Source organism: Hoplias malabaricus, chromosome 7 (assembly GCF_029633855.1).
Source record: "Hoplias malabaricus isolate fHopMal1 chromosome 7, fHopMal1.hap1, whole genome shotgun sequence".
Classification (NCBI taxonomy): Eukaryota; Metazoa; Chordata; class Actinopteri; order Characiformes; family Erythrinidae; genus Hoplias; species Hoplias malabaricus.
In genome coordinates, this window is record NC_089806.1 from 27,228,350 (window position 1) to 27,255,424 (window position 27,075).

At 37.3% G+C, this 27,075-nt stretch overlaps 1 protein-coding gene across 2 annotated transcripts in view; it reads right to left on the bottom strand.

Annotated features, from left to right (window-relative positions):
• itpkb (inositol-trisphosphate 3-kinase B) overlaps positions 1 to 27,075 on the bottom strand; it is a 49,668-nt gene that overhangs the window by 15,693 nt on the left and 6,900 nt on the right. The window contains exons 2-3 of one of the 2 annotated variants that reach the window (XM_066677395.1): positions 24,475 to 25,761; positions 738 to 837 (exon numbers count right to left, since the gene is read on the bottom strand). In XM_066677395.1, coding sequence (XP_066533492.1) covers positions 738 to 837; positions 24,475 to 25,581 — 1,207 coding nt within the window. In that variant the 5' untranslated portion in view covers positions 25,582 to 25,761. Of the gene's footprint in view, positions 1 to 737; positions 838 to 24,474; positions 25,765 to 27,075 lie in introns of both variants that reach the window. The other variant, XM_066677397.1, reaches the window with a different exon arrangement.

The following is a 27,075-nucleotide window of genomic DNA, read 5'->3' on the forward strand; positions in this document are numbered from 1 at the left end:
TACGGACACTTTGGAGTCACCAATCCACCTACCAACGTGTGTTTTTGGACTGTGGGAGGAAACCGGAGCACCCAGAGGAAACCGATGCGGACACGAGGAGAACACACCAAACTTCTCACAGGCAGTCACCTGGCGCAGGAATCGAACCCACAACCTCCAGGTCCCTGGAGCTGTGTGACTGCGACACTACCTGCTGCACCACCGTGCTGCCTTATGTTAATTCCAAACTTTATAAATGAAACATTTTAAAAGACATTTTAAAAGTGTCTTCATCAGTGCAGCTGTACTCGCTTCCACTGTTGCATTTTGTCATTTGCCTTTACAGGTGGCACATCTTGCATTAAAAAAGACAGGATCTTATGATAGTATCACATTTTATAAATGTTTTTCTGAAGATTGAACAAAATGTCTAGTGTAAAATTACTGTAAAATAACTGCAGCCCTTTCAGAATAATTGCATTGACAATAAATACAGTGAAGTTAACAAAGTTTACAAATAAAGAACTTTTACATTTCTTCATATAAACACATACCAATGTGGAGTTACAAATGACTGCTTTATGTATTTTATTTCCAATTTATCTACTATCAAACCACTTCTGAAAATTGACTTGTACTTTACTGAAATAGTTTATACAAGTACAAACACTGCTGTAATAACAGCCAACTTTAAAAACTAACTGGATTATTTGTAAAAGGTTAACAACAACAATTTTAAGGCCACAGCCAAGGCCTACCTGCATGGCCAGCCAGCTGGATCCAAGGGTATTTCTTCTTGAAGGACATCACAAAAGGGGACCAGTGCACCATGTTCTTGATCTTCTTCCATGATTTATGCTATTCAGTGACAGAGAGAGAGAGAGAAAGAGATTAACAAAATAAAAAAATAGACAGGCAAAGATTAATGAGGGCATAAAAAACAAGCACACAGCTATCTGTCAGCAGTGAGAGCAAAGTATCTGAATAAATTATTTCCTATGTAAATAATTATTTATGCAAGCTTCTTTGGGGTTTTACAGTGGGAGGAGATCATTTCCCTGCATTAGAATACAGTAGGCAAGAAAAGCTTATTTAAGGCCTCACAAAAAAAAAAAAAAAGACAAATTGAATTTTGCATATATTTGACTGTTCTTTATGCTCTGTCTCTGAATCTCCTCATCACCTTGACAGATGTAATGCAAAATTAAAGGCAATGTTCACCATTCATTCATTCATTATCTGTAACCGCTTATCCAGTTCAGGGTGACCTTCACAAGGCAAGAATACACCCTGGAGGGGGGGCGAGTCCTTCACAGGGCAACACACACACTCACACCTACGGACATTTTTGAGTCGCCAATCCACCTACCAATGTGTGTTTTTGGATTGTGGGAGGAAACCAGAGCATCCGGAGGTAACCCACGCGGACACGGGGAGAACACACAAATTCCTCACTCACAGTCACCCAGAGCGGGAATTGAAGCCACAACTTCAAGGTCCCTGGAGCTGTGTGACACTACCTGCTGCGCCACCCAATGTTCACCATATTAATCAAAATACAATTTAAAAAAATTATTTATATATATATTTATTTAAAATATATTATTTTATAATAGAATTATTACTAATAATATAATACCACATGGAGGAGAACCCAACAAAGAAAAGAACCCAAGCACAGAGGCCAACCAAGCAATTCGAGCAGCTTGTACCAAAGTAGAATGCTGTATCTATCAATTGGACATGTTTTGACTTCAGTGAAGATGACACTGAAGTCCATTTTAGACACTGACAAAAAACAGTTTCAGTGACCAGTCTGTTTCAACACTGGAAGAACAATCACATGTGAACAGTGCATGACTCCCACTGACTCAAGCTCCCAGCAAAAATAGAAAAAAAACAGGTTTAATATTTGAGTAAATAATTTTTTATTGTTTTGTAGTGAACTATGAGGGGAAAAATCAAAACAAAATAATGGATCATTAATCATAATTCAGGTAAAATGTTCAATAAATTGTGATATTGATGTGGTATCAACCAGCGTCACTAACCTAACTAACCCTAACCCTAACCCATCATTGCATAAATTATGAAGTGTATGTTTTGTAATGTATACATTTGGAATATATCCGTTTTCGTTGCATCCCATGTCACACACACAAAGACTACTTATAATATACATTATATTCTAAGTTTTAACTAAAATAGTATACCGAATATATTTTATGTCAAAGGTCAGAGATGAGCATGATTACAGAGCAGGTTTTTACTGGCCTTTTTTCAGCATGCTGAGTGCCAAGTCATGCAGAAACAGTTCCAGATGGCGGAGGATAGAATGAAAGAATGAGCAAACAAGTGAGCACATGAGCACTCATTAGCTAGCACCTTGACATACATCATAAAGCATTTAGTTGGCTAGTCTTGGCTTTGCAGGGGTTTGCTGCACTCTTTCGAAGAACAAAACATGAGGGTAAACACGTGTAGAAGCAGATGTTAACGCATTCCTTCTGACCCAACATGGCACTGACACTGACTCAAGCCTCGTAGGTTCATCTAAGTATAGTGAGGTATTTAGGTAAGCACTTAAAGGCTTGTTTTCCTACTGTGCCTTGTTTATCCAACGCTGTTTTGTTGTAGGTGCCAATGTCATACCACCAAAGACATTGTCATGTTACAAAAATCATTTCCACCCCAAACCCAGTTCAGCTGTTTTCACACCATTGGACACACCAGCAAACAAACAAGAACACTGTATCTTTGGTGGAACCTGAAATGCTTGCTTATGCAGTGTTTTTTCCAGTTCACTTCACATCTTCGACTGATCTGTTAAACTTTCCATGCTGGCACTGATGCCACATTCTTTACTGCAGCCTCTCAGATGGATAGAGGAGACGGTGGGGTGGTGGGGTTCCCTTAGTGACCGGGGGAAACCACATTATCAATGCCAGCTCTTTTGGTGGTGATCTCCCTTGTCCTGGGGACAGTATGACTAGCCCTAAAGACGAATAAATTAAAACATTCAAAGTCTGCCCACCCCACAGCCTCATGTTTTATTTGATACATGATGCCAAAGAAATTGAAAACCAATTTATTTCAGTTCAACAAATTACAGCATGATGAAAACAATTCTCAATCTTGTTTCTGATGCAACTTAGACAATTATAACATTATACTGCAGTGAGACACAGGAATATATATATATATTTCCTGAAATAAATTCACAACAGAGAGACCTAAAAAACATAGAACAGAACAGTGCGACTGGCTAAAACATTGTTCATTCTTATGTAAAAAAAACATGGATGTAAACATAATGGGTGATAGTTATTACTGAGGAAATGTGTGTATATTGTATATTTCGATAATGTAATTATTGTGTCACTGTTGCAATGCAGTGCATAGTAGAGTAGAGTATTTTATTGCATGTAAGTGAGTATATAAGGGAATATGTCAGTGACTGAGTAACTGTGTGAGGAAGTGTTTGAGTGAGAGTCAGTGTGTGAGTTACAAATATCATTGCAATTAGCACATACTAGCATTATGCAATCTCTACTAAATATGTGTTCACACACCTCTACATGCCATATTATTTAACACAGACAATTTTGTAAGTCTCAACATGTGAATTCTTTTGTTTCTGAAGAACATTTATAGTATATAGTCTGACTCTACAGCTTGTGCATGCTGCTGGAAGCCAGCCTTGGCCTTCTGTGTTCTGTTGCTCAGTCCCTACACACCCCCTCAAGTCGTTTCAGCCCAGCAGGGCACGTAGTGGAAACTCTGAGGCCCAGAGGTCAGTCAAGCTGCTTGGGGAAAGCCAGCCATTGGAATTCAAAAATAAACCTCTAGGGTAGACTAGTTGAGGGTGCGAGGTTTCCCCTGGCCCTTGTGCAAAAATATGTTTCACAGAAGAAAATAGCAAAAGTCACTCACAGTCTCAGCTGATTCATTTTCAGAGCCCCTGCATGTAGGATGGATATTATGAACATTGAGAAGTTGTTACATTTCTCAAATACATTCAGATACTTTGGCAAAATGCTGACACAAATATATGCTAATGCTTCAGAGAAAGCCCAGCCTGACCAATAGAGACAAATAATTCAACACATTCAAAATCTGAATATGACACAACGGAAAAACTAATGCACTTCAACTGTTTGTTGCCATTATTGATTGTACCAGTACAGTAATGTTTAAAAACAGAGCCTAGACATTATATTGAAGTCAAAGAAAAGAAGTAATATCCTAATAATTTTATTCTAAAAACAATAAAATAATCTCAAATTTCAGGTTTAATCTGTAAAATCTAATGGCAGCCCAATTTTTGGTCTTAAAATAAACATTATTATTTCACAATGAGCAGAGATATCAAATACAGGTTCAGAAAGTAAAATACCTTCCCAAAATATTGTTTCAACCACCCTGACTTTTCTGAGGCTGGTTTGAGATGATTAGAATAAGCCAGGAAGTTGGAATGGAATCCTGCAGTGTACTTTTCCTTATATATTTTAATTTTGTCACTTGTGGCATTGAATGAAATGGTATTAATGACCATAGAGAAGCTCAGTTCCATCTAAGGAAAATACTACAGACCAACTAACTAAAATATGTCAAATACACATTAAAAGCAAATTTATTTCCCATCGAAAAAAAAAAAAAAAAAAAAGATCAGGAAAGTGAGTGTGATACCATCTTTAAAACAAAACGAAACATGGCAAGGTTCCTGGATCATCTCAAAGCATCTGATCTAAAGCAGAGCCATCTGGACATGGCCGTTTGATTTTAAAGTGCTTTAAATATATTGAGTGCTGACGGACAGAAAGTGTTTTCTGGAGAATCGTCTAATCATGGGACACTTCCTCTCAAACTTGCACCCATCAGGGCTTGCAGAAAAACAAGCTAGATCTAAGAGAATGTTCTATTCATTCAGCACATGTGGTGGTTGTGGGAAAACAAAACAAGTGGTACACATCAATTTCAGGAAATAACAGGAGATTTGGACTCACGCTGGCCAAGGTTACATCCAGATAACAAACGTCACATTGTGCAAAGCAATGTAGTAACACGTCACTCTTGATGTATGTGAGGCTACACGCCAGCCTACATGAACCTTTCATAACTAAGAACTTCAGACTAAAAAACATATATCAGATATTTTCTTTTATTACCTCTAAAACAGATTTTGTGAAAGCCAATATCAAGTTGACACAGCAGCTATGTTAAGAAGCATATATATATATATATATATATATTAATAACACTGCTGTTCACACTAGACTATTAAATAGTTCCATAATGTTGCCACATCTGTCTAACTCTCTAAATCCTATACCAGATAACTGGCACAAAACTTGTTTACAACAATGCTTTTAAGCAAAGTGAACATGCAACAGGAATGAGCAAGATTAGTAGGTATTGTACATGCCATTTCTTATAACACAAGGGCTTCATTTCCCTCCAGACGACGTTTTTATTAAGTAGTATTAAAAGAAACATCTATGATTGTGGGGAACTGCAGTCCTCTCTGGTTTGTCAGTTCAGAAGCTTTGTGTCTTTTAAGGTGGAACGGTAGGTGTGAGGAGGAAAATGACTGTTGTCTGTACGTGACTGAAGTTTGTCTGTAAGATTTTATTCACTCTTTGAATTAACACAGAATTTTATTTGGAATTCATGTTGTTTAGTTTTGTAGTCTGTGTTTACTTTCATGCAGTTAGTGTGCTCCTGAATTTAGAGTGGGTTCCTACCTAAAAAATCTTAAACAGAAATAAAAAGTCAATATTACCCACCTATGGAGCAGGAATAAAGCAGTATTTTTCATGATTTTCAATGTTTGGAGGGCTCCTTACCGCTTCTCTACCATGAGCAGAGACAGAGAAAGACTAGCATGTCAGATCAAACCACTTTGTGTTTTTAATCATTTTCTGATCTTGGGGATTTGTAAATACATTAGACCATTTTCCAGCTTGCAATTAGACTGGAAAACCAGCAAACAATTAGGAAACCTTTCTGAATTTTATTAAAAAAAAGTTTATTTTTATTTTGATTCTTCTACAACACATTAAATTGTGCAGTAATTATTTTCTGGGGCTAAAACAGACATATACACAGAAACAATATTAAACTGATGTGAATAAGTATCTTTCTGGTGTTTAATATTGTTATAATATATTCAATCAAATATAAGTTTTAAATGTTTTAATTATCATTACACACCTTTGATTCCCACAAAAAAGCAGAAGGGGTCACTACAGTAAAACCAGGCCATTTCCAACTCTGGACATAGCAACTATAAATCTTATGTACGCACTTAAATATTCATTTGTTAATTGCACTTAATATTGTTCATGACATATTGTACAATGCTAATGCATATAGTAGATTATAGTGCAGGTCTAGATTCCAGAGGACCATGCCTCTAACCCACCTTCACCTCTAACCTACCTCTAACCCACTGTAGAGAACTTTCAAAGACATCTGTTATATTTAATAACGTGCTTGTCCTCATGCTGGCTGCAGTCACTGGTGTACAGAATATATATGCATATATGTGGAGATCTAGTACAGCATAACATGACCAGTAGTCATGTGTTGTTCATAATATTCTACATAGCAACATAGCAAATTGAATGTAAATATAATATACTCTAATGAAATAAATTAAAGGATATTACCTGAAGCTTTCTGGCCATTAGGATGACTGGTGTGACAAGAAAATTGAATGCAGGAAGAAGGAGACTCCAAACATGAGAGGCCAATGCTGACATGGTATCAACCATGGTGTGCCACACCAGTGTGCTGAGCAAAACAGCAGTGTGGATGAGGATTCAAGGGAATGGATGGGCTCACCAAAGGATGCCTCTCATTTGTTTGTGTAATTTTTTTCCACAAATGTATTTCAAATAAATCAGGCCATGCAAATACTCTACATTGGCATGCACTTGTTCTAGGACCAAATGGAAAGCTGTTTGAATGCTGAGTTAGGCCATAAGCCATGCAAATCTGAGGCTTCTTCAAACTCAGTGTGTGGTCACCTGTACCTGAGGCGTTAAAGACACAGGGTAAAACCAAAACAGCACCTGATCCTCCAAATTTCACTGATTCATGTCCATATAAACAAGCAGAAAAGCAAGAGATTCATGTAACTTATGTTTGACAAATGTAACCAGGTTGCTTTTTTGTCTCTTCAAAGTCCATTCTGATTCAAAGCTTCCACACTGTTAGACAATGTGGACAGGCAAAAGGAGAAATGAAATCTTGTCAAATTCACAGTTATTTTTGTGCTAGGGCAAGCCACTTTGACGTCACGGGGCTAATTTGTACGACTGCCAGTTTTCCTTTTCCCACATTTGACCCATGATGAGTTGACCATTTTCTGCCCAAAACTGCAGGTGACAAATGACTGGATATTATCCTACATTTAAAAAACAAAACTGGCCACAATTTTGATTGTTTAGGTTTGCTTTTTAGACTCTTTTGATCATTGAAGATACTTACTTGACTTCATTGACTGTATCATATTTATTAGTATCAAATTTACTTTTATTGTGATCTGTTCCTTCTATTTATTGGTCCCTTTTGTGTATTGTAAATGAGGTTCACCCTCAATGTACCTATATTTAAATAAAGACTGATTGACTGATTCATTCATTCATTCATTCATTTTTAACTAATAGTTCCCAAACAGTGCTGCTTAATTATTTTGAAGGCAACTATGAGATTGCCCCAACAATGGAATTTATTAGACACTCTGTGTGTAAAAAATATTCACGCCAGCATTTCATTGTTTATGTCTAAACCATCATAAATGGAAATCAATGACAAAGCAATAGATGTTACTTTTATGCAAATAGAAATACGTTGTTGTTTACTTTGACCTGTGTACACAGAAGAGCTTGTGTACAGACCAGTTTTCAAATGGTAAATAGTCCGCTATTTGCATGCAGGATTAGGATTATTTGCATGACTGCAGTACATAGCACTGGAGAATACATACATCAGACACTTATATTTAAAAATATATATTAAAATTTTATAAAATCTCCAGAGGTTGAGTTTGTATCAAAATATGTCTTGAATTTTGTGCATAAAAAAGAATGGTATTCCAATATTACTTAATAGTTATTGATTATAAATATTAGAAAGCATATAGTATACCATTTAAAGATATGGAATCACTTATATAAATCATTTGAAAATGTAAACAATAATAATGATATTTATCTTATGTCAGTCGACATAAAATATCCATAGTATCGATACCAGAAAGTAATTTGTGGTGATTTATTAAATATTTTAAAAAGTAATATACAGTTATTTTCCATTTGCAAAATATCTTGATATTTTCCCTGCTTGAAATATAATGACATTTTGTTCTAGATGTAAAAAAAAAAAAATCTTTCTCAATTTAAATTGAATCAGCTACATCTTTAGAGGAGAACCATCACAACAGAACTGCCTTATATTTGTATCTGCATGAAATATTACCGATAAAGGGATTGCTCGTATCTGAATAGTAGTGTACAAATCTTTCCTTTGATTTGTATGTTCCTTCTATTTTTTTTGAAACCTGAATATTTGAAAAGGACCAGAATATACAAATTAATTTATAAAATTATCTGCAATAATGGAAAGCATTAATATACTTTGCTCATTATTGCTCATAATTGTGGACTAAAATTTCCCTTTGACTCTCTACAACTATTTAAAAAATACATTTGTTTTTTAATTTGCATTATTAAAAAAGCTGATTCCAAATTTCTGAACCACAATGAATGTAATAAGTATTAGGTCAAAAGGAGAACTAAAGGTGAGCAAACTCCTTGGTGTTGATATGAGCAAGCATCACTTCAAAACCACAAAAGTTTCCGACGCTTGTGCATGCTGGGAGACACTAGTGAAGGGTTCAAGTACAAGTGTGCATGAGGCACCACCGAGCCTGTTCATCTTGCAGGGAAGACAATTCAAACTTGCTTTTCCATGATCTCTTACTAATTCCTTATGAGAAACCAGCTATGGCATTCTCAGAATGGAGGAACATGCGCAACAGTCAACCGTAATCATGAGTAAAATATATGACTTAACTGCCTTTTGAGAAGGCCAGGAAAGTACAGATGTCCCACGGGAGGCTTCTGTATGTGATGGTTAATGCCTGGACCTCAGAACTTTCCCAAAAGTCTTTCCCTCACTGTGTTGGCCTGCTATCAATAGCTTTCAGGTTTGTTGAGCTGAAGAGCGGAAGAGGTAGCGCCGTATCATGGGGAGAGCACTCGGCGACTGGGTCATGCCATTGTTCTGATAAAGGCCGTCCAAGCTATTTCCAGCACGAGAAAAGGGATGCCACAGTTTCGCAGCGTCCCCCCTCGACCTCGCTCATGCTGTTAAAGTTTCCACTGAGCAACGTTGGGGGAGGAAGTGGCTTTTAACCCCTTGAGAGGAACCACTCAGTGAAGACAGGAAAGCACCAGGCTTAGTGACAATACTTTCCACATCTGCGGCCAATGAATGGCAAAAACGCACAGATCCTTCTTCAGACAAGAGGTTCAACCACAAGCTAATACAGAACTCCCTCTGTGTCTGACCAAAGGCAATAAGCTCCCCCAATGGTCACTTTTATAAATTGTCATATTTTCAAAATATACACAATGTGTCATTTTATCTGAAGTGTGATATATTTTTATAAAATTACTTCCATGAAAATAAAGGAACACATAAAAAAAACCTGAATATAATTTCTTACAGAATTTCACATGCTATACCAAACCGAATCCTAATAACCAACCTAGATTTACTCAGTTATAATAAATGCTGCTCAGTATAAAATAATAAAATAATATAATAAAATGCTGCTCAGTGTTCTTTATGTAAAGGCTAAATCTCACTCAATTAACAATGTGTAGGGCTGGCCCAGATTTTTTTAATTTTTAAATTCTGATATTTTTGTTTTTGGGCCAAATATAACTTATAAACTTATAAAATATAACAGCCTAACACTTGCAACAAAACATGGCGAAGGCACAGTTGATTTGGTCAGCTTCATACCTGAAATTAGAGCATCCTCACAAAACTCTAGTTAACTCATGTATACTCTGTGCCTTTAGTGGCAGAATTTATGCAGGGGATAGCGAGCGAGGCTAGTAAGAACTAATGCTGTGAGTTGCAGCAACATCACAGACTATTGGAATATTGGCATCTGGGACTACCCTAATATTTGACACAATTCATCACTATACCTAAAAAACAAAACATGTCATATATTCAAAAAGAATGATTAATGCAAATACTCTTAACAAGGACACAAAATTTCACTGATGTGAAACCAATCTAGTTTCTAGTAGTAGTCCATAAATATATGTGGACAAATTGTGCCCCGTGTGGCGCAATTCCCACCATGAGTGACTGATGTATGCAAATGAATGAGTTACAAGTCAGACATGAGGTGCTATACACATAAAAATGGTTTCTTGATAGTTCTTAGTTTACACAAATAACTCTTGATGGAAGTAGAGTTATGTAGTTGAATAGGATAGTAGGACAGTGTTGGAAATAGCACTACAATGTATTAGTTATGGGGAGAAGCATTGTGGTGTCAAAATTATATTAAACAGCTTTCTAATAAACCACCAAACGATACAGGCTTCAGAATGTAACTGCTGTACTACTTAATATGGAAGCCAGAAAATGTTAAATGTGAGGTGGCTGAATTCTTATTTGAATGTTTACAGAGCTGGTTTAGAAACAGAAATCAAGGAAGTGTTTACATTTTTAATGATTGTTAAGACTTTGGGATTCGTATTAGCATTATATTTTATTTTATACCACTATGTAAAAATATTCAACAATTTATTAATCAAGATCCTTTTTTTAGGACTAACTCTAGGTTTTTTACATTAACTTATTTCTCTGCCATTATATTTTTCTTGTTTGTTTGTTTTAATATTGTTTAACCTCTACTTTGCAGTCTCGCAAAGTGATTGGAAAATCTCATATAAATATCTTCATTTTATGCCATGATTTCCGAAGCAGGTAGTCGAAAATGGACAGGGTTGTCTTATTTGTGGGTTAGTAGGTTCCAAATCCCCAAATTAATGTGCTAATTAACTGAAAAGCATATTTTTGTTCATAATGTGCTCCTTTAAATTTACAACACATAACCATTCTTTATATTTGCAAAGAAACATAAAAAGGCACCTTTTAAGTGGCACAGGATGGGTCTATGTTGGCTTAGGTGGGAATGGCAGAGTGTGCACTACAGTCTGTGCATCAAAGATACCACTTCAATAATAGCAGTGACGTGAATCTCGGGGTCATCAAAGCTCATCTTGCTACTCACTTCCAGGATTAAACCATCTGCTTGTACACCTCAGTTCTCAGAAAGCAGGAAGACTTCCATTCACTCAAAATTGGTGGTAGCTTTGGCTATCTTTACACAAAAGCTATGAACAAGCTAATCAAGGCCAAGCTGGGTTATGCTAACATAGTCATGATAACCATCAGCAACTGCTGATTCACCAATCCAGATAGCAGCAGACCACGGTTGGTCCACTAAGGGCAACTTTGTAGGTCCACTGGCGTTTTGCTCAGCATTTTCTGAGCAGACCACCAATGATTAAATTTAAGATAAAATTATGAGTTTTAACACTTTTCCTTAATTACTTTCTCTTAAGTTTTTGTAGATAATTTAAATCCAGCACAATATGATTTTTTTCAACCTAATAATCATATATGAGACCTGCTCACTATCAAGTTTTTCACAGTTGTTTGTAATATTAGCATTAGTATATTTACCAGAATAAAGTCTCTGTGTCTTTAAAATCTGTTTGAGGAGATTAAAAAGTAGTTATTTTTTGTGTTTGTAGCATACATTCAGCAGTGTTGAACTTTTTAACCCAGTGAAATGATATACACTATGCCCACTGAACCACATTCATGTTCACAATACAAAGCAATTAATAAACAATTATTCATTATTGCTAGTAAAGGCAAGATTAGAATAATCTAATGTTAGCAATGCTAACCAAAACAACAGTGAATGTGATTAGATGCATGTAAGTAAGATTTGTATTTTTTGCTCCTAGGGCTTCCCTACTGTAACTAGTGTTTACAGCACTGTACTGAAATCAGTGGTGAGAGAGAGGGATGGTTTCCTAACCTCTGCCAAAAGTTACATATTGCAGTTGCTGCAGTGTGCCCAGTGGCCTTTTCTCAATATTACAGGTCAGTGAAGCATCACAATGATTTTCAAGTTGTCGTTTTAAAGTAAATCTATTACTTTTGTTCCTTTATCTTTAGTTCCTTTTTGTTCCTTTAACACTAATGTTTTCTGCAAACATGCTCGTACCTAACTCGTAGACAACTGCTTGTGAGTCACAGTTAGACAAAATAATGTTTATGAGTAAAGGAGTCCTGGAAAGAGATAAGGTCTAGGGAACCCAAACGTCCTGACCGAAACAAAGTGGAGTGCATAAATATGCACACTATGTGGGTTGCCTGTGAGTAGAAAAACCCCAACGTCTGAGCATGTTTGAAAAAGGCACATGCCATCCACTTCTCATGAGTAAACAGCAGCTCATTAGTAGCAGATGGGTAATTTCCCTCTGTGGCTATCCCCTGTAGAATACAGCAATGGGGTGTACCAATGATATTAAAAAAAAATTGGAGCTTGAGGAAAAAAAAAAGCCCGGTGAACTTCCTGTGTGTTGGTTGCATATGAAATAGCTCTCTCCAGCAGAGTTGCTGCAGCAAAGAAGCCCAGCTGTTTGAAGCAGGCATGCCTTGACGTCAGCTGGTCGCCAGGCAACCGTCAACCACAGGGGTGTTACATTTTCCATTGCTTGTAGATCTCAGATCCTCCAACAAAAACAAGCTGCACCACTGCCATGCTCTTTTTTTCAGCCGGGTGAAAGCATCTACTTGTTACTGCGGCTCAAAACATTTGCTGAGTTGTTCTCAATAGCCAGGGCATGTGTAATAACTGATCACTTAACTAGGCAACTATCTCAGCCAAAAAAAAATTTCTGGATAAATGCTTGAAGAGCTGATGAATTTACTCTGCTCCTTGAACATCAGTGTAAGATCCTAGAAATTCAGAAGCCTGCCAAGGAGTATACAATAACTACTAGAAGAAAATGGACTTTGTGATATTTACTCTGAAAAGTGCAATAAAACAGGCTTTCTCCAATCTGACGATGTGGGATAAAACGAGTTATTCTGATATTGTGTTGCTTCTTATGTAGATAGCAGCGACCTTCATTGTCCCACCTCCTCATTTGAGACTCTTCAATCACATCAGCATTTAATGTGAGAGCCCAAACAAGCTGCTTGTACTGAAGGTAGAAATTGTGTCTTTTGGACCTTTTTTGACTTTAGTGAAGATGACACCAAACATAAAGAAGTCAAATGTAAACACAGATATAAAAAAAAAAACCACACTCACACAATAACATAAAATGTGAACAGAAAACTGAAGATTGACACTCAGCATCATTAGCGTTAATTGCTATGTTTATTTGCAGTCATTTTGTCCAGTGCTAGGTTTAACAGGTCAAAACAAACACAATGAGAATAGAGAAATAAGAGTCCTAATATGGCAAAAACAAGAACTGAGAAGAAAGAGAACCGAGCAAAAATGACTGAACAATAGAGCTTCTGCCCTTGTTCCTTAGCTTTCATGGTGAAGTGAACTGTGGCTCATTATCATTTAAAGGAATAGGCACAGCAATGGCTCATGGCTTATGAACAGGGTTGTTAGAGATGGTGATAGCAGTGCTGTGTTGTTTGACTCTTGTAGTATTTTGACCAAAGTCTTATTTCATTAGGACGCTGTGGAAACCTGTGAAAATGCAATATAATATGTAACATAAAATTCTTGCTATACTGTCATCGAACTGTAATGACTTGATTACACCATTGCATACCAGCCGACGCAGAAATATGCCCAATAATATGTTTCACCTTTTACTATCATGAAAAGTAATGTAAAGAAGGTTTCTTTGATGTAATGACTTATTACAACTTATTAAATTCATTACAACTTCTCCTTTGTCTTAATGTATGTAGTTGCAGGTTTTCATTTCAAAGAAATACACAGTTGGTCAATGGTTGAAGACTGAGAAACAAGTTGAGTCAGGTGAACTCTTGTAAAGTTGGAATGAATATCTCCAGGCACACTGGCCCTTTGCACATATGACAGGTAACCTGCTATAAGTTGGAAATCATGGGTTTTAAAAAGCTACAATAAAAGAAAACTTTATGATGAGCAAAGCTGAGTGCTCTTAATATGGAAATGGAACTTAGCACCACCTTTTAGCAGCTCATTTTAATTGTGCTCAGTCAATCCATGCACATGTGTTGAGGAAATATGCAAAGCAAACCTAACACATGTAGCCCCTGCAAAAGGTGTCCTCCCACTCATCGTGGGCTGCAAGCTTCAACATGTGTAAAAGCATACATTATACAACATACAAACTTTCACAAGGAGAGACAGGAAAGAACACCCGTCTTGCGCCTCTGATAGAAAAACAGGAGTGAAAACAACCACTGCAATGCCAATGCTTAGTCACAAAGTGTGTTCCTGTTTATTAAGAAAGATAATAGCAGTGTGACACAAGTACCAGTTTTCATACTAATTTTTACAGCTTCAAATACTTTAGGGACACTTGCTTAGAAATGGTTTAAAAATCTACATAGATATGTTCCCTCACTTCTTAGTTCAGTCTTAAAGGTTGGTTGCATTCTCAGTTTTTAAGTCATTAATCTGTTCAGAAATATGATACAAGCCAGGTTTCCATCCTAACATTTTGCAAATGTTATGTGCAAAATAAATAAATAAATTGGCAAAAAAAATAATTAGTTGTGTTTCCATTCCCTACATTTTGCGAATAAGCTTCAGATGATTTAGGCTCCTTTCGTAAGGGACATCATCAGAGTCATTTTTACAGCCATTTATAAACCAAATAAACATTTAATGTCAGAAAGGTTGATATTCATATTTATTTGTAGGGGATTCTGTGTTGTTTCTGTCATATAGAACATGATCTTAATATTATGACTGGAAAGTGAATAAATGCTATATGGTCTCTGACATTTTCACAGTGTTGTATTTGTGTACAATTATCTACACATGCAATAAATAAAAAGCTCTGATGGTGCTGGTATGAAACTGGACTGGTTCTAAAGCCTGGATAGGAGACTAGAGGAAGGAGCGTCAATTGGGAGTGAAAATCATGTGCTTGCGCTTTTTACTGCTCTGGTGTATGCTTTGCCGCCTGCGCAGTAGGTATGAACCAGCCAAAACATATTTATTTAAAAAACACACACAGTGAAAGGTGAACTATATATATATATATATATATATATAGAAACATTTTTAGGACCTTTTCCATTCAGTTTTTTTTACGCACACTTTTGCAAAAAAACTCACCATATACAGCTCCACAGTACTGAGATTCACAGTGTTAGGTTGTGGCGTTCATATTATAACATATCAAAAACAAAGAGTCCTGCTTAAGGGAACTGCTGTGACAAAAAAAAAAGACAAAGACAAATGTTGCACCATTTGTGCTGACAGTGAGGTCCTCTGTGTATTTACTTGAGTTACGCATGATGCTCATTACCCTTCGTAACCACAAGCCTCTAGACCATTCTGCACATGCACATGCACATAAACACAAACACATACAGCGACCAACACACACACACACACACACACACACAAACACACACACACCAAGGGCTCTTCTCACATCTCATTCACACAGGAAAAGGAGACACCATTACTCTAAACATGTTTGAGACAAAAGAGGTCACGTATTAGAACACTGTTCTTGGCCTTCTCTAATTGAACAAAATTCAACACTCATGCCGTGAGGTCAACTGAAATCCTTGGCAACAACAAGATTACAACAATCTCACAATGTTGCCTGAGGTATGTTAGAAACATCCAGACTAGTTCACAGGCTTGAAATCTATAAATCCATATTGTTATGCAAAAAAGAGCAATTATTCAATTGCACAAATACTGCACATCACAGTCTACTGTTCACATGGCCCCATTAGTCTCACAAGTGTAAAGGTTGCATTTTCCGCTGGCATGTAATGCTGAATGTTCAAAGATATTCTCAGGTGGTCAACAGATTGTTTAAAGAAGACCCACAAAATAATTTGCAAATGTCTTTTTTTTTTCTTTATTTCCTTACCATTAAGGACTTGTCACTAAGTGTCTTACACAATCATTAGTACAGATATTCTAAGTCAAGCCTTGTTATGGGAAGTACAGCAATTTTGCATCACTTGTCTGCCCACAGAATGTCCCACACAGTCAGTTCAACAAATGCGCCTCCATAAAAGTGTTAGCTATTGAGCTAACTATTTCTCGGTCATACTGTTATTTCATATAGAGATGTCTCAGAGTGCAAAACACATCACTAAAAATTACTTTCCTTTTTAAGACTAATTCAGGTACAGTAATAGCATCTTTATGCTAATTTAACTTTATCATTTGTAGAGTATATGCATGAAATATATTTCAAATATGATTTGTAAAGTATATTACCAAACTGGTCAGATGTTAAACTAGTGAGCAGCATCTAATAACATTCCAATACAGCCTTTATGTTTAACTTGTGCAACAAAGCCAACACTATGTAAAAAGCAGGTGGTAATTTTTAATTATGTTTAAAAATAAATAATAATAATATTATGTCAATAATGGAGTTAAAAGACCGTTCTGTTATTGACTGCATTGCTTAAAAAGTCAAATTTCTGAGTTGCTTTTAGACAGGAGAAGTCTTCTTATTGGGGGTGTGAGATATGACAGTATGTGATTGCGAAGGATAAGTATTTGTCCACGATACACCATCACAGGAAGATCAGTCCACTACAGTTCTTATAAGTTGTTTACATAACGTGTACATATTACACATCAGTCCAATGGGCAGACTCTTGGGACACCAATAATGTAAGTCAGTACTCTAAAATGTATGACTACTGATTTAAAACCTGTAGTCTTCACAAAAAAAAAAATTATGCCACAAAGCATACCAGCGCTTACATGTCCCCTTCAAAACAAGACTAAATTTGAGTTTTTCCGTCAATTCACTCATTAATAATCCTCATGTTTATGTAAAGAGTACTTGCAAAAAGAAAAAAAAACACAAAATACAGTACAATAAATAAAAAAATAATTTAAATATGTTCCCTGTGAATGTGCTTGGGATCTCATCTTTAACGATACGTCAATCAAGTCTGTACACCAATCAGAGGCGATACTCAACAAATGAGGAGGGGAAGCAACCATGTTTCGGCGCCTGACACTGCCTAGCAGCGAGAGATGACACAGATGGTTTTATATGGCAACAGAATTCAAAATAAACCACAATCAAAACAATAAATAAGTTTTCAAAGCATAGATCCCACTGTCTGCCTTTTCTCTACTGAGACAATTTAAACACAGGAGGGGAGTGAGGGAGGCGGCCTCTCTCTACAGCCAATCGGGGAAAGCTCCCTCCTTCCAACACATCTGGCCTTAAAGGGAAGAGTACTGGGTTAGAAACAAGACTAAATATCAGAATAAATCTAGTTATGTCAGAACATTTTTGGTGAGGAAAAAAAACATTTGGAGAGTTGCATGAGATCGGAATGTCAAGGAAGGTCAAATTTAAAATGTTGCCATTAAGCTTAGATAACACAATTTTTTTTCCGCAGTAAAATTAATCATTTTCCTTATGGAGAGGTTTAAGAGATTATTTTTAATAATGCCTAAAATGTTTTGTTGTTTTGATAATAATTTGACCACTAACCAACCTAACATTCATTTCAATATCTTTTGCTATATAAATTCTAAAAGCTTTTCAGTAACTTCACAAAATTGCCTTAAGTTTATTCACTGCCTCAAGATCTGAGTATGTAATTTTAGGCAGAAAATGGAAAAAATACCTAGAGTGTTAAGATGTTAAAAACCACCATGAAAAGAATTGTAATAAAATCGATCGTGATCCTGATCCTGATTAAACTAATAAAAAATTGTGATAATGTATTTTTGCCATATCACCCACCCCTACTTGTTATTACTTAATATTAAAAATCCTATAGAGTGCTTTGTAGTAAGCTTTTTAAAAAGAATTTTGGCAACAAAAACTTTAGCTACTTTTCTTTACTTCTTTATTTGTGTTGTCTCTCTGGTTGAATTAAGACAAAACTATAAATAGTAAAATATTTCTCTTTTTAATGTAAAAGCCTGAAAACATTTGTAGCTCTTTAAAACAACCCTGCAGTAAGGAAACAACCTACTGAAAGCGTACAAATTCCTACTTGATTTTCCACCTCTTTAAACAATACCATACAAGGCTGGGATGCACCAGCAAATACTATGATTTTAATAATAATCTAATATTAAGAAATTAGGTTTATTATGCGTCCCCTGGAATAGTAAAAGCTAGTATAGATAGATGTATGGCAGAAATAAAAAGACATACGAGAAGACCTGTCAAGGTGCCTTACTCAAACAGTAAGTAGCTCCAGGGTGACTTATATTTTCTTTCTCACTCACTTTCATGCTCTCACTCTTTACAATAGGGTCACCTCAGAAATGAGAGCAAACCTATAGAACATGTTCCAGCCTACCTATGACTGTCTTCGAAAGAGGAAGTAAATGATGAATTTAAATAATGCAACCACTCCCTACAGTCAAGGACTGTTTGGTTCCACCTTCCATGGAGCTAAACAAAACTCATCTGCAGCACATAGTATATATAATAGCACATTATCATTCAGTGATGTACTGTAATGTAAAACACTGTTCGAAATGCACCCCACTTAAATGAATATTTTTGCATTATATATTTTGTATGTCATATAATAGTGTAATCAGTGCTTTAGTATGCTGCTCAGGCTCTGCATAGGTAGATTCTGCATGTACACATTCATTTTTGGGCTACTTTCACACTGATTATATCTTCCCTTTTGTCAGTTTTTATTCTATTTATGTTCATGTTTTTCTTTATTTAACACATACATTTCTACATTTTTAAACAACAGTTTGTGTGCATGGCTTAGTCAGTTCAGTTTGATACATGTCATACAAATGTACACAAACCAAGACAAATTCCCTGCACTATTTTAATGTAAAATAAAGTGAATTTGATCCTAATACTAAGAATAAAATGGTAAAATCAGACTATCCAAGACTACACTAGGACCAACACTGCCTTATTGTTGTCACACCACAAGATGTTTCAATAAGTGTTTCTGCATGAAGGGAACTGAATGGGGGATAACCTTGTGCCGTGCATAAGATAATATCGCATCATATACGCATGCAAATTTGACTCATGTTTAAGATTATTTACTCTCAAATTTTCTATATTTATAACCCTACTATCTTCCACCCATTAACTATGCTAGCGATCTGTGAGGGTGAAAACTAGACTTTTGAAGTCACACAATCCATTTTCAGACTGCCACTAACACAAAGCCACTGAAGTTCAACCAACGTGGGGAACACTAGTTCCAATATGTTAGTTAACACACACCCACACTGGATGGCATTGTGCTGAGTTATGGGATAGAGGAAGGACCTAGCACTCAGACAGAGTGAGGGCAATCATTCATCGAATAGCTTTAGCATCACCACCTCCCAATCTCCCAGCTTGACATACTTGGGGCGCAGAGGAATTCGTTTAATTTAAATGATGCATGTACTATAAAATAATTTCTTTTTAATATAACATACTTGCATATGATTAAATGTAGATACTTTGTCATAGATTTGGGTGGTTTGCCAGCTCCTTGGTTTATATTTGTCATTTGTGCTACAGAAGTCAGTATATAAGTAAAATTATATATACATATAAGTTTGGTATTCATGACTCAAAGTTCAGAAATTTGGATATGAAGCATTTATTATGCTATAAAAATAGTTCAACCAAAAATTGCCAATTAATATAAACATAAAAACCGGTTTCATCCAACTCAAATAAATGTTAACTGACATTATGCAGAGCGAAATTGTAGCTTAGCCGAACAAAAACAATGTTTTACATGAATTGAAACCTCAAAACTTCTACAAATAACTAATTATAGACTGGATCATTTAACAACCTTGGTTAATCTATGTAATATTCGGATTTTGTGCTTTTTTTGGAAGGAGGGTGACTGGTTGTTTATCTACTTATTTATTAATTTGCACATCATGTTTTTTGGTGTTTTTATATATTGTTGCTGTAAAAAACAAATGCACCCTAAATCTTTGTCGATTTTTACTTTACTACATCAATTGGACACAGTATATGCTGTTTTAAAAATTCATGATGAATGGATAAAAATTGAAATCCAAAATTACTGAAAATAATAACTACAAAATTATTTTTGCCTATACACTTTTCAAAATTAAAGGTTCTATAAAGGGTTCTTTTAGTAGTGTAAGTGTGAAGATGTTTTAAAAGTTTAAATTAACTTCACTTGATGTAGTGGTTCTTTAACTAATTGAAGTTGTTTGTAAAAAATGTTTTTTTTTTATGCACCAAAAGTGGTTCTTCTATGGCATCACCCTTTTTTTTTAAGAGTGCATACTTCCAATTTTAAGGATATCACATAGTACCCATACTCTTACTTAAATATATTTTCTCTGCATTTTATACACTCTTGCTCGGGTATTAAAACAAAATTAGCAGCATTTTAGAAATCCTTCAAAAAGCATCATTCAGAGCCCTTCTCAATCAACTGCTTCTCAAGCAAAAGCTTCTAAAGCACTCTAGGAAATAAAGGGAATCTCTCAAAAATACATATATATATATATAATAACATAACTGTCCACAAAATAAACCTAATGCTAGTGTAAAGTCAAACCCAATGGAAACTTTCGTAGGTCACTCATTTGACCAAAACCACTGATAACACCAGTTAACGCCACTGAGTTTTCCGAAGCTCAAGTGAAAGCCACAAAAACTAAAACCACAGGGCCATGTAAGTAGAGATAACTGAAAAGAAAAAAAAAAGCTGTAGAATGTATGCAACATTCACAGTTGTTCCTTTATTTTATCATTTGGAGAAAAAAGGAAATCAGAGAGAAATGCATTCACACATTAAAGATAAGGACCACTTACAACACTCTTACGGTGGAAATACACTCATTTTTAGCCATGGCAAAGAGGTTATGGAAACTAACCCGCGAGTCTGAAAATAATTCTCACTGTCCGTTCAGAAGAAGCCTGGTCGTTTACACTTGACCATGCACTCTTGTGTAAGCTAAAAGCTTTTAGCCACGCAGTACTATTTTACTTTATGTTGATTTTCTCAAATTTACATAATTCCTGCATGTGTAGAGATGAGTTAATAATCATCTTCTTCACAGTGTGATAAACACGTTAGGAAGAAAAGTTTCTTCAGCAGCTCAGTTCAGCTATGATCAATTTACAAGAAAAATGCACTTTTCACCAAGAGATAAAGAGCATAATGAAACATCTACAAAGAAAGCTCTCTCTATAAAGAAAACCTTAGTCAGGAGTGAGGACTTTAAATGTTTTGAACTCATTTATGAATACGCTGGAATATTTTTAAGGAGGGCTCCAGAAGAAACAGGAGAAGGAATATTACTGTCCATCACGGAAATGCCTTCGCATTTTAAGTGCTTATAATAGTCCAGGACCTACTTTTCATAAACATTCCATTGACTTTCATTCCATAACCACTGGTAAACAGCCCTAGGTATGGGCAATACAAACTGCTATTAACAGAATATTAATAACTACTGCTCTTCCACGGGATGAAGCACAAATAAACTTACACGGAAGTGTACAAATTCTTAGCATATTATACATTTAAAACTAATCTGCAAAATCCACAATCCTGATACCCCCACTCCCCACCCCAAACCCCAAAAAAGGGGCTTGCATATGGGATCATATAGGGTTGGTGTTAGAGTTAGCATGTAATGTAAAATGCAAGCAAAGTCTATCAGAATGTGCCATTCAATAAGAATGGTGGTGATAGAAACATGATTTTTCAAACATCTTAAAGCTACCAAATATGAAAGTGCTACACATAAAGGTTACAAATGTATTACTCGATGCCCGACACATGGTTTAATGATTGTTTTAAAATAAAGTTTAGGCTTTAAAGGAGCTTCTTAAAATACATTTATGCATAGAGGTACAGAGAAGCTATTGTAAGGCACTTTTTGGTTATCCACTATTTTATCACTACCAACATTACATATAAAACCACGTGTAGGTTCAATGGTCATTTTGGATAGTAAATAAAATGACTGTATTTGCACAGTAAACATTGCAACTCTCTGGCCCTGTCACTGCCCTGGTGAAAAAAGTCTGTGGATTTCCCTGCAACACATTTGTGAAAAAAAAAGATCACAATTATAATTTTGAAAGCCCTGTGCAGTAACACTTTAATAATCCTGGAAAAAAAATTAAAGACATGGACAGTTTCATTTCGACTGTATGATTATGCTCTTCTCCTAAATTGTATTAAGTTAATTGGTACAAAACTACTAAATATATCTACCTGGAATTTTAAGTGTTAAGGAAACCACACCAACTCCCTCCCAGTCCCCCTTAGTTTCAGGACAGTCCTGTATAAGTGAACTCAACCATACATAGAATTCAAGTGTACACAGTGTTGCTTACACAATAAAAAACATAAAAACTATGGAAATCATGTATATAATGCTCCTAATGCTTACAGCATTTATAAAGTTGTTATATATATATATATATATATATATATATATATATACATATATTATAATATATCATCATTATCATACATCCAGTACAACACAGACATTTTTTATGCGAATGGTAATAATAGTCACAAGAGACGGCATTTTTTTTTTTTAAGCAACTGGATGATTTGTTGGCAAATTACCCATAACATAGGTTATATGAGACCCAGGTCCACTTGTTAACCTTGTACTTAGCTATTTGTTATTGGCACTGTCTTTGTGCTCCACTTAAAGAGCGGCCAGCTAATGTCCAGGAGAAAAAGTCCCCACAGGCTAACGGCAGCACACAGAAGTACCTTTGTATGTGAGAATGTCAAGCAATACCCAAGTAGAATACTGACTAGACAGAAACAGGAAAGCACAGCAACCATTCAAAAGTACTGGTGCAAGATCACAGCAGCTAATACTTTAAAGATGCCATAGAATGGAAAACTGCATTTACTTTGGCCTTACTAGAGTTTGGTACCAGAAACTGACATACTGTGAACCTCAAACACTGTTGTCTCCTCTTACTACTGCCAATACTACACAGGCAATAGAGGCTGGTCAATTACAATAAGTTACATCATTTTCATATGGTGGTGTTTTAGGTACACTGCACTGAAAAAAAACTGATTTTGAGAATTAATTCAAATATTTTGAGAAAGAAATCTGAATATTTTGAGGAAAAAATAAACCAGAAGTTTCCTTCTGGTACTTTTTATCAGAATAAATGCATTTTCTTGCGCAACTAATAGCAACCAGGTATTGATGTGCCTATTTCTTTATTTTTGTAACATATACATACACTCTTAGAAAAAAAGTACTGTACAGGTACATTATTGTTACTAAAGGTACAAACAGTGTAAATGTACCTCTAAAGGTACATCTTGTAATCATTAAAGAACTGTGTAAATTGTCATGGAGATGAAACAGGGCATATGATATCAACACAGTTTTAAAAACTACAATTATGCCCCCCTAATTAAAGGTACAGTGTATGTATCCAGAGTGACCATTTTTCTGACAGTGTATGTATAAAAGGATATAACACCATATATTCAATGTTCCACATTTTCACTCAAGATGGCTGTGTCTGCACCCTATTGCTAAATATTCTGACATTATTCGCTAAATGTTCTGACGTTTTTCTCAAGAACAGCTGATTTATTATTTAAATCTATTTTTTTAGTGCAGCAGCCCTAAAACACAAGTCATAATTTCACAAGTTTTGAGCCTTTAGTATTTATCCTCTCTCTACCATGCTCTCCATTGTGGTGCTGTTTCCACATATTTATTTCAGAGAATTGTTAACAAGTTTAAGATAATTATTTGTGAACAACATGACAATTAATGTATCATCTTTTTTGCTTAAATACAGCAGCAACACGTTCTGATTGGCTGGTTTACAGCAAGGCACTGCAATTGCTCACAGATTTAAAATCAAGAGTGTACCACACTATTTTTCCTTTAAATATCTAAGCCATTGTAGTGTATTGATGTAAACCAGCCAACCAGAACGGAGCTCATCAGATGGTTTCTGAGCCCACCTGTTTCATTAAAAGGTTGTAAAACCGCATCTGTTTTGCCCCATCAAACTCACATGCCTTCTATGACGATATCACAGGACAATTTACGCTATAGAATGAAAGCATTTAACAAAAGCCTTTGCCAAAGGATAGGGACTGAATCCTTATATACAAATCACACTTTGCCTGCTTAGTAATCTGACTACAAGCCTGAAACAGCAGAAAAATGACAGATAACATTTGAGCTGGACTCACCGCTTTCTGCTGTGTTTGCAAGAAAGCTGGTGTACGCTCTGGGTCGCTGGATATGTCGTCCTCCGATTCTTCCCAGGACGAGGAGAAGCCTGTTGAAGACGCTGATGAGGAGGAGAGTTTCCGCAGGGCTCTGGAAGGTCGTGGGCTGACCTCTGGCTCTTGGCCCTCCCCACCAGCCTCCATCCCATGATCCGTCACTATGACCGCAGGGATAGCACCCACCTCCAGGCAAGTGCCCTCCAGCTCTGCCTTTTGCTCAGCTACTGCCTGCACTGAGCATGTCTCTGTCCATGTTTCCAGTCGCACCGGGGCAGCCAAGTCATTGCTAGTCCCTTGCGAGGTGTTGGAGTGGTTGCTAACAGTGTTGTCATCTCTGTTCCAGGTTCCCTCTGATGTGCAGCTCGGCAGACTGCCCTCTTCGGCACTGGGGCAGCCTGCATCGTTATTCTCTCGTACGTTTCCATCAGGCTCACGGCAGTTCTTCCCATTCTGCAGTTCCTTGGGAATCCCCATAAAGTGGTCCCTGCTCTGAGAATCCAGAATATTCCCTGGGTCAGTGCAAGGTTTGTCCGGCTGATGGAATCCAAAGACAGAACACAGCTCGTCTGGCTGAGGGAGGGGGGTGTGACTCTGGTTAGGTCTCCTCAGAAACCGTGGGCTCCGCGGGGTCTCACTGTTCTGGACCCGAGCAGAGATATGCGCTTCAAACAAGTCCACCTTCTTGTTGACTTCTACGTTCTGAAGCTCGCGGCTCCACTGGAGCTGCTGAGAAGCACGCCGGCCCGCCTCCTCCTTCTCGTCCTCCGGAGTGGAACCGCTAAGTCGTCGCACCCGAGTGCCCACGTTGACCCCTAGAAGGTCCGGCGGGCGGCAGGGTGAGCGCGCTCTGGTGCTGCTAGAGCCACCCACCACTGGGGGAAAAACAAAGGATGTTCCAGAAGAGCCAGGACTTAAGCTAGTGGGGCTGCAGGGACCGCCTGAACCTCCCAGCAGTGGGCAGTAGGTGTTGCGCTCAGGCACCGGCAGCACAGGCCTCCCGGTCCGGGGGCTGCTCTTATCAGTATTGGAGTTCATCATGATCAGGCTGTTCAGGGCATAAGCAGCCATAGTAGCAGGCTGGCTCTGTCCGTATGTGCTTCCATTTAGAACTAGTCATCGACACAGCACTGCCCTCCACAGCCAAACATCATGAGGTTGTGGACCGGAAAAACAGACTGAGACAGCCACACAAGCCCTTCTGCTTTATTCAGTCATTGTATGCCTTAGAAAAATAGAAACCTCGGCCAGCTGCTGAAAAGAAAAACAAGGTTGTTATAGTTTTTGAAGGATACAGTTAAACCATAGAGAGTAACAGATTATTGACAAGGATGTCTGTGAACCACCAGTTAAATATTTCCCTAAAGGCATGGCATTTTTATTACTAGAGAGGCACTGGTATGAGAACTGTGGGCCATATGCCAGTGCTTGTCCTATTCAATACCTATTTTTAATACAGAGGAACCATCACACCAAGTTTGATGCATATTTATGTCTCAACACTGAAATTAGAGTAAGACACTTAAAGAGGAAGAAATGGGATTAATTGTGTAGGAGCAATGATACATTTAATTTATTCAATCATTGTCTGTAACTGCTTATTCAGTTCACGGTCACGGGGGGTTCGGAGCCTACACGGAATCACTGGGCACAAGGTGGGAACACACCTTGGAGGGGGCGCTAGTCCATTGCAGGGCAACACACACTCACTCACTTGCACTTTTGGACCTACCAATGTGTGTTTTTTGAACCAAGGGTGGAAACTGGAAACCCACACAAACACTGGGAGAAAACAACTCACAGTGACCCTAAGAGGGGCTTGAACCCACAATGGCCCTGTGATCGCCTGCGGCCCTGTCTGTCAGGAGCGAGGGGCGAATTGAGGGAGGCGGACGCATTCGCTAAAACACGGGATAATTTAATATAAACAAAACAACGATACTAAAACAGGACACAAACAAACAAGGAGCCAAACAAGCTAAATAAAACAAAGGAAACTGGACAGGGAAAACAGGACAGACGGACGAAAAGCGACACGACGAAAAAGGAGAAGAAACGGGGAAACTCTAGAGACAGACGGACAGACTAAATAACATGACCAACTAAACACAGGATAAAGGGGAAATGTACGACCAACGGATGAGAGACAAGAGGGCTTAAATACTCACACAAACGAGACGCACCTGAGACAGATAACGAGAAGGACGGGTTAACAGATGACACGGACGAGGAGGCGGAGACCAGGACATAAACAAAACAGAGCCATGTGCAAATAAAGCACATGGCGGGGACAACAGACTGACAGGACGAAGGCGTGACAGATGCCCCCCCCAAGAACGCGCAACTCCCGGGCGCGTACTCCTAAACCCCCCAGGAGCTGGCGCAGGAGAGGGCACGAAAAACATGACAGGACAACAAACCAACAGGTGACAGGACTCAGGACAGGACGGGAACCGACACAGGAGCTGGGGACACGACAGGACCGAATATACGAGACGGGACATGGGACATGACAGGAGACTGACAAAGGGGAGCCACAAGAGACGAGAACGGACTGGACAGGAC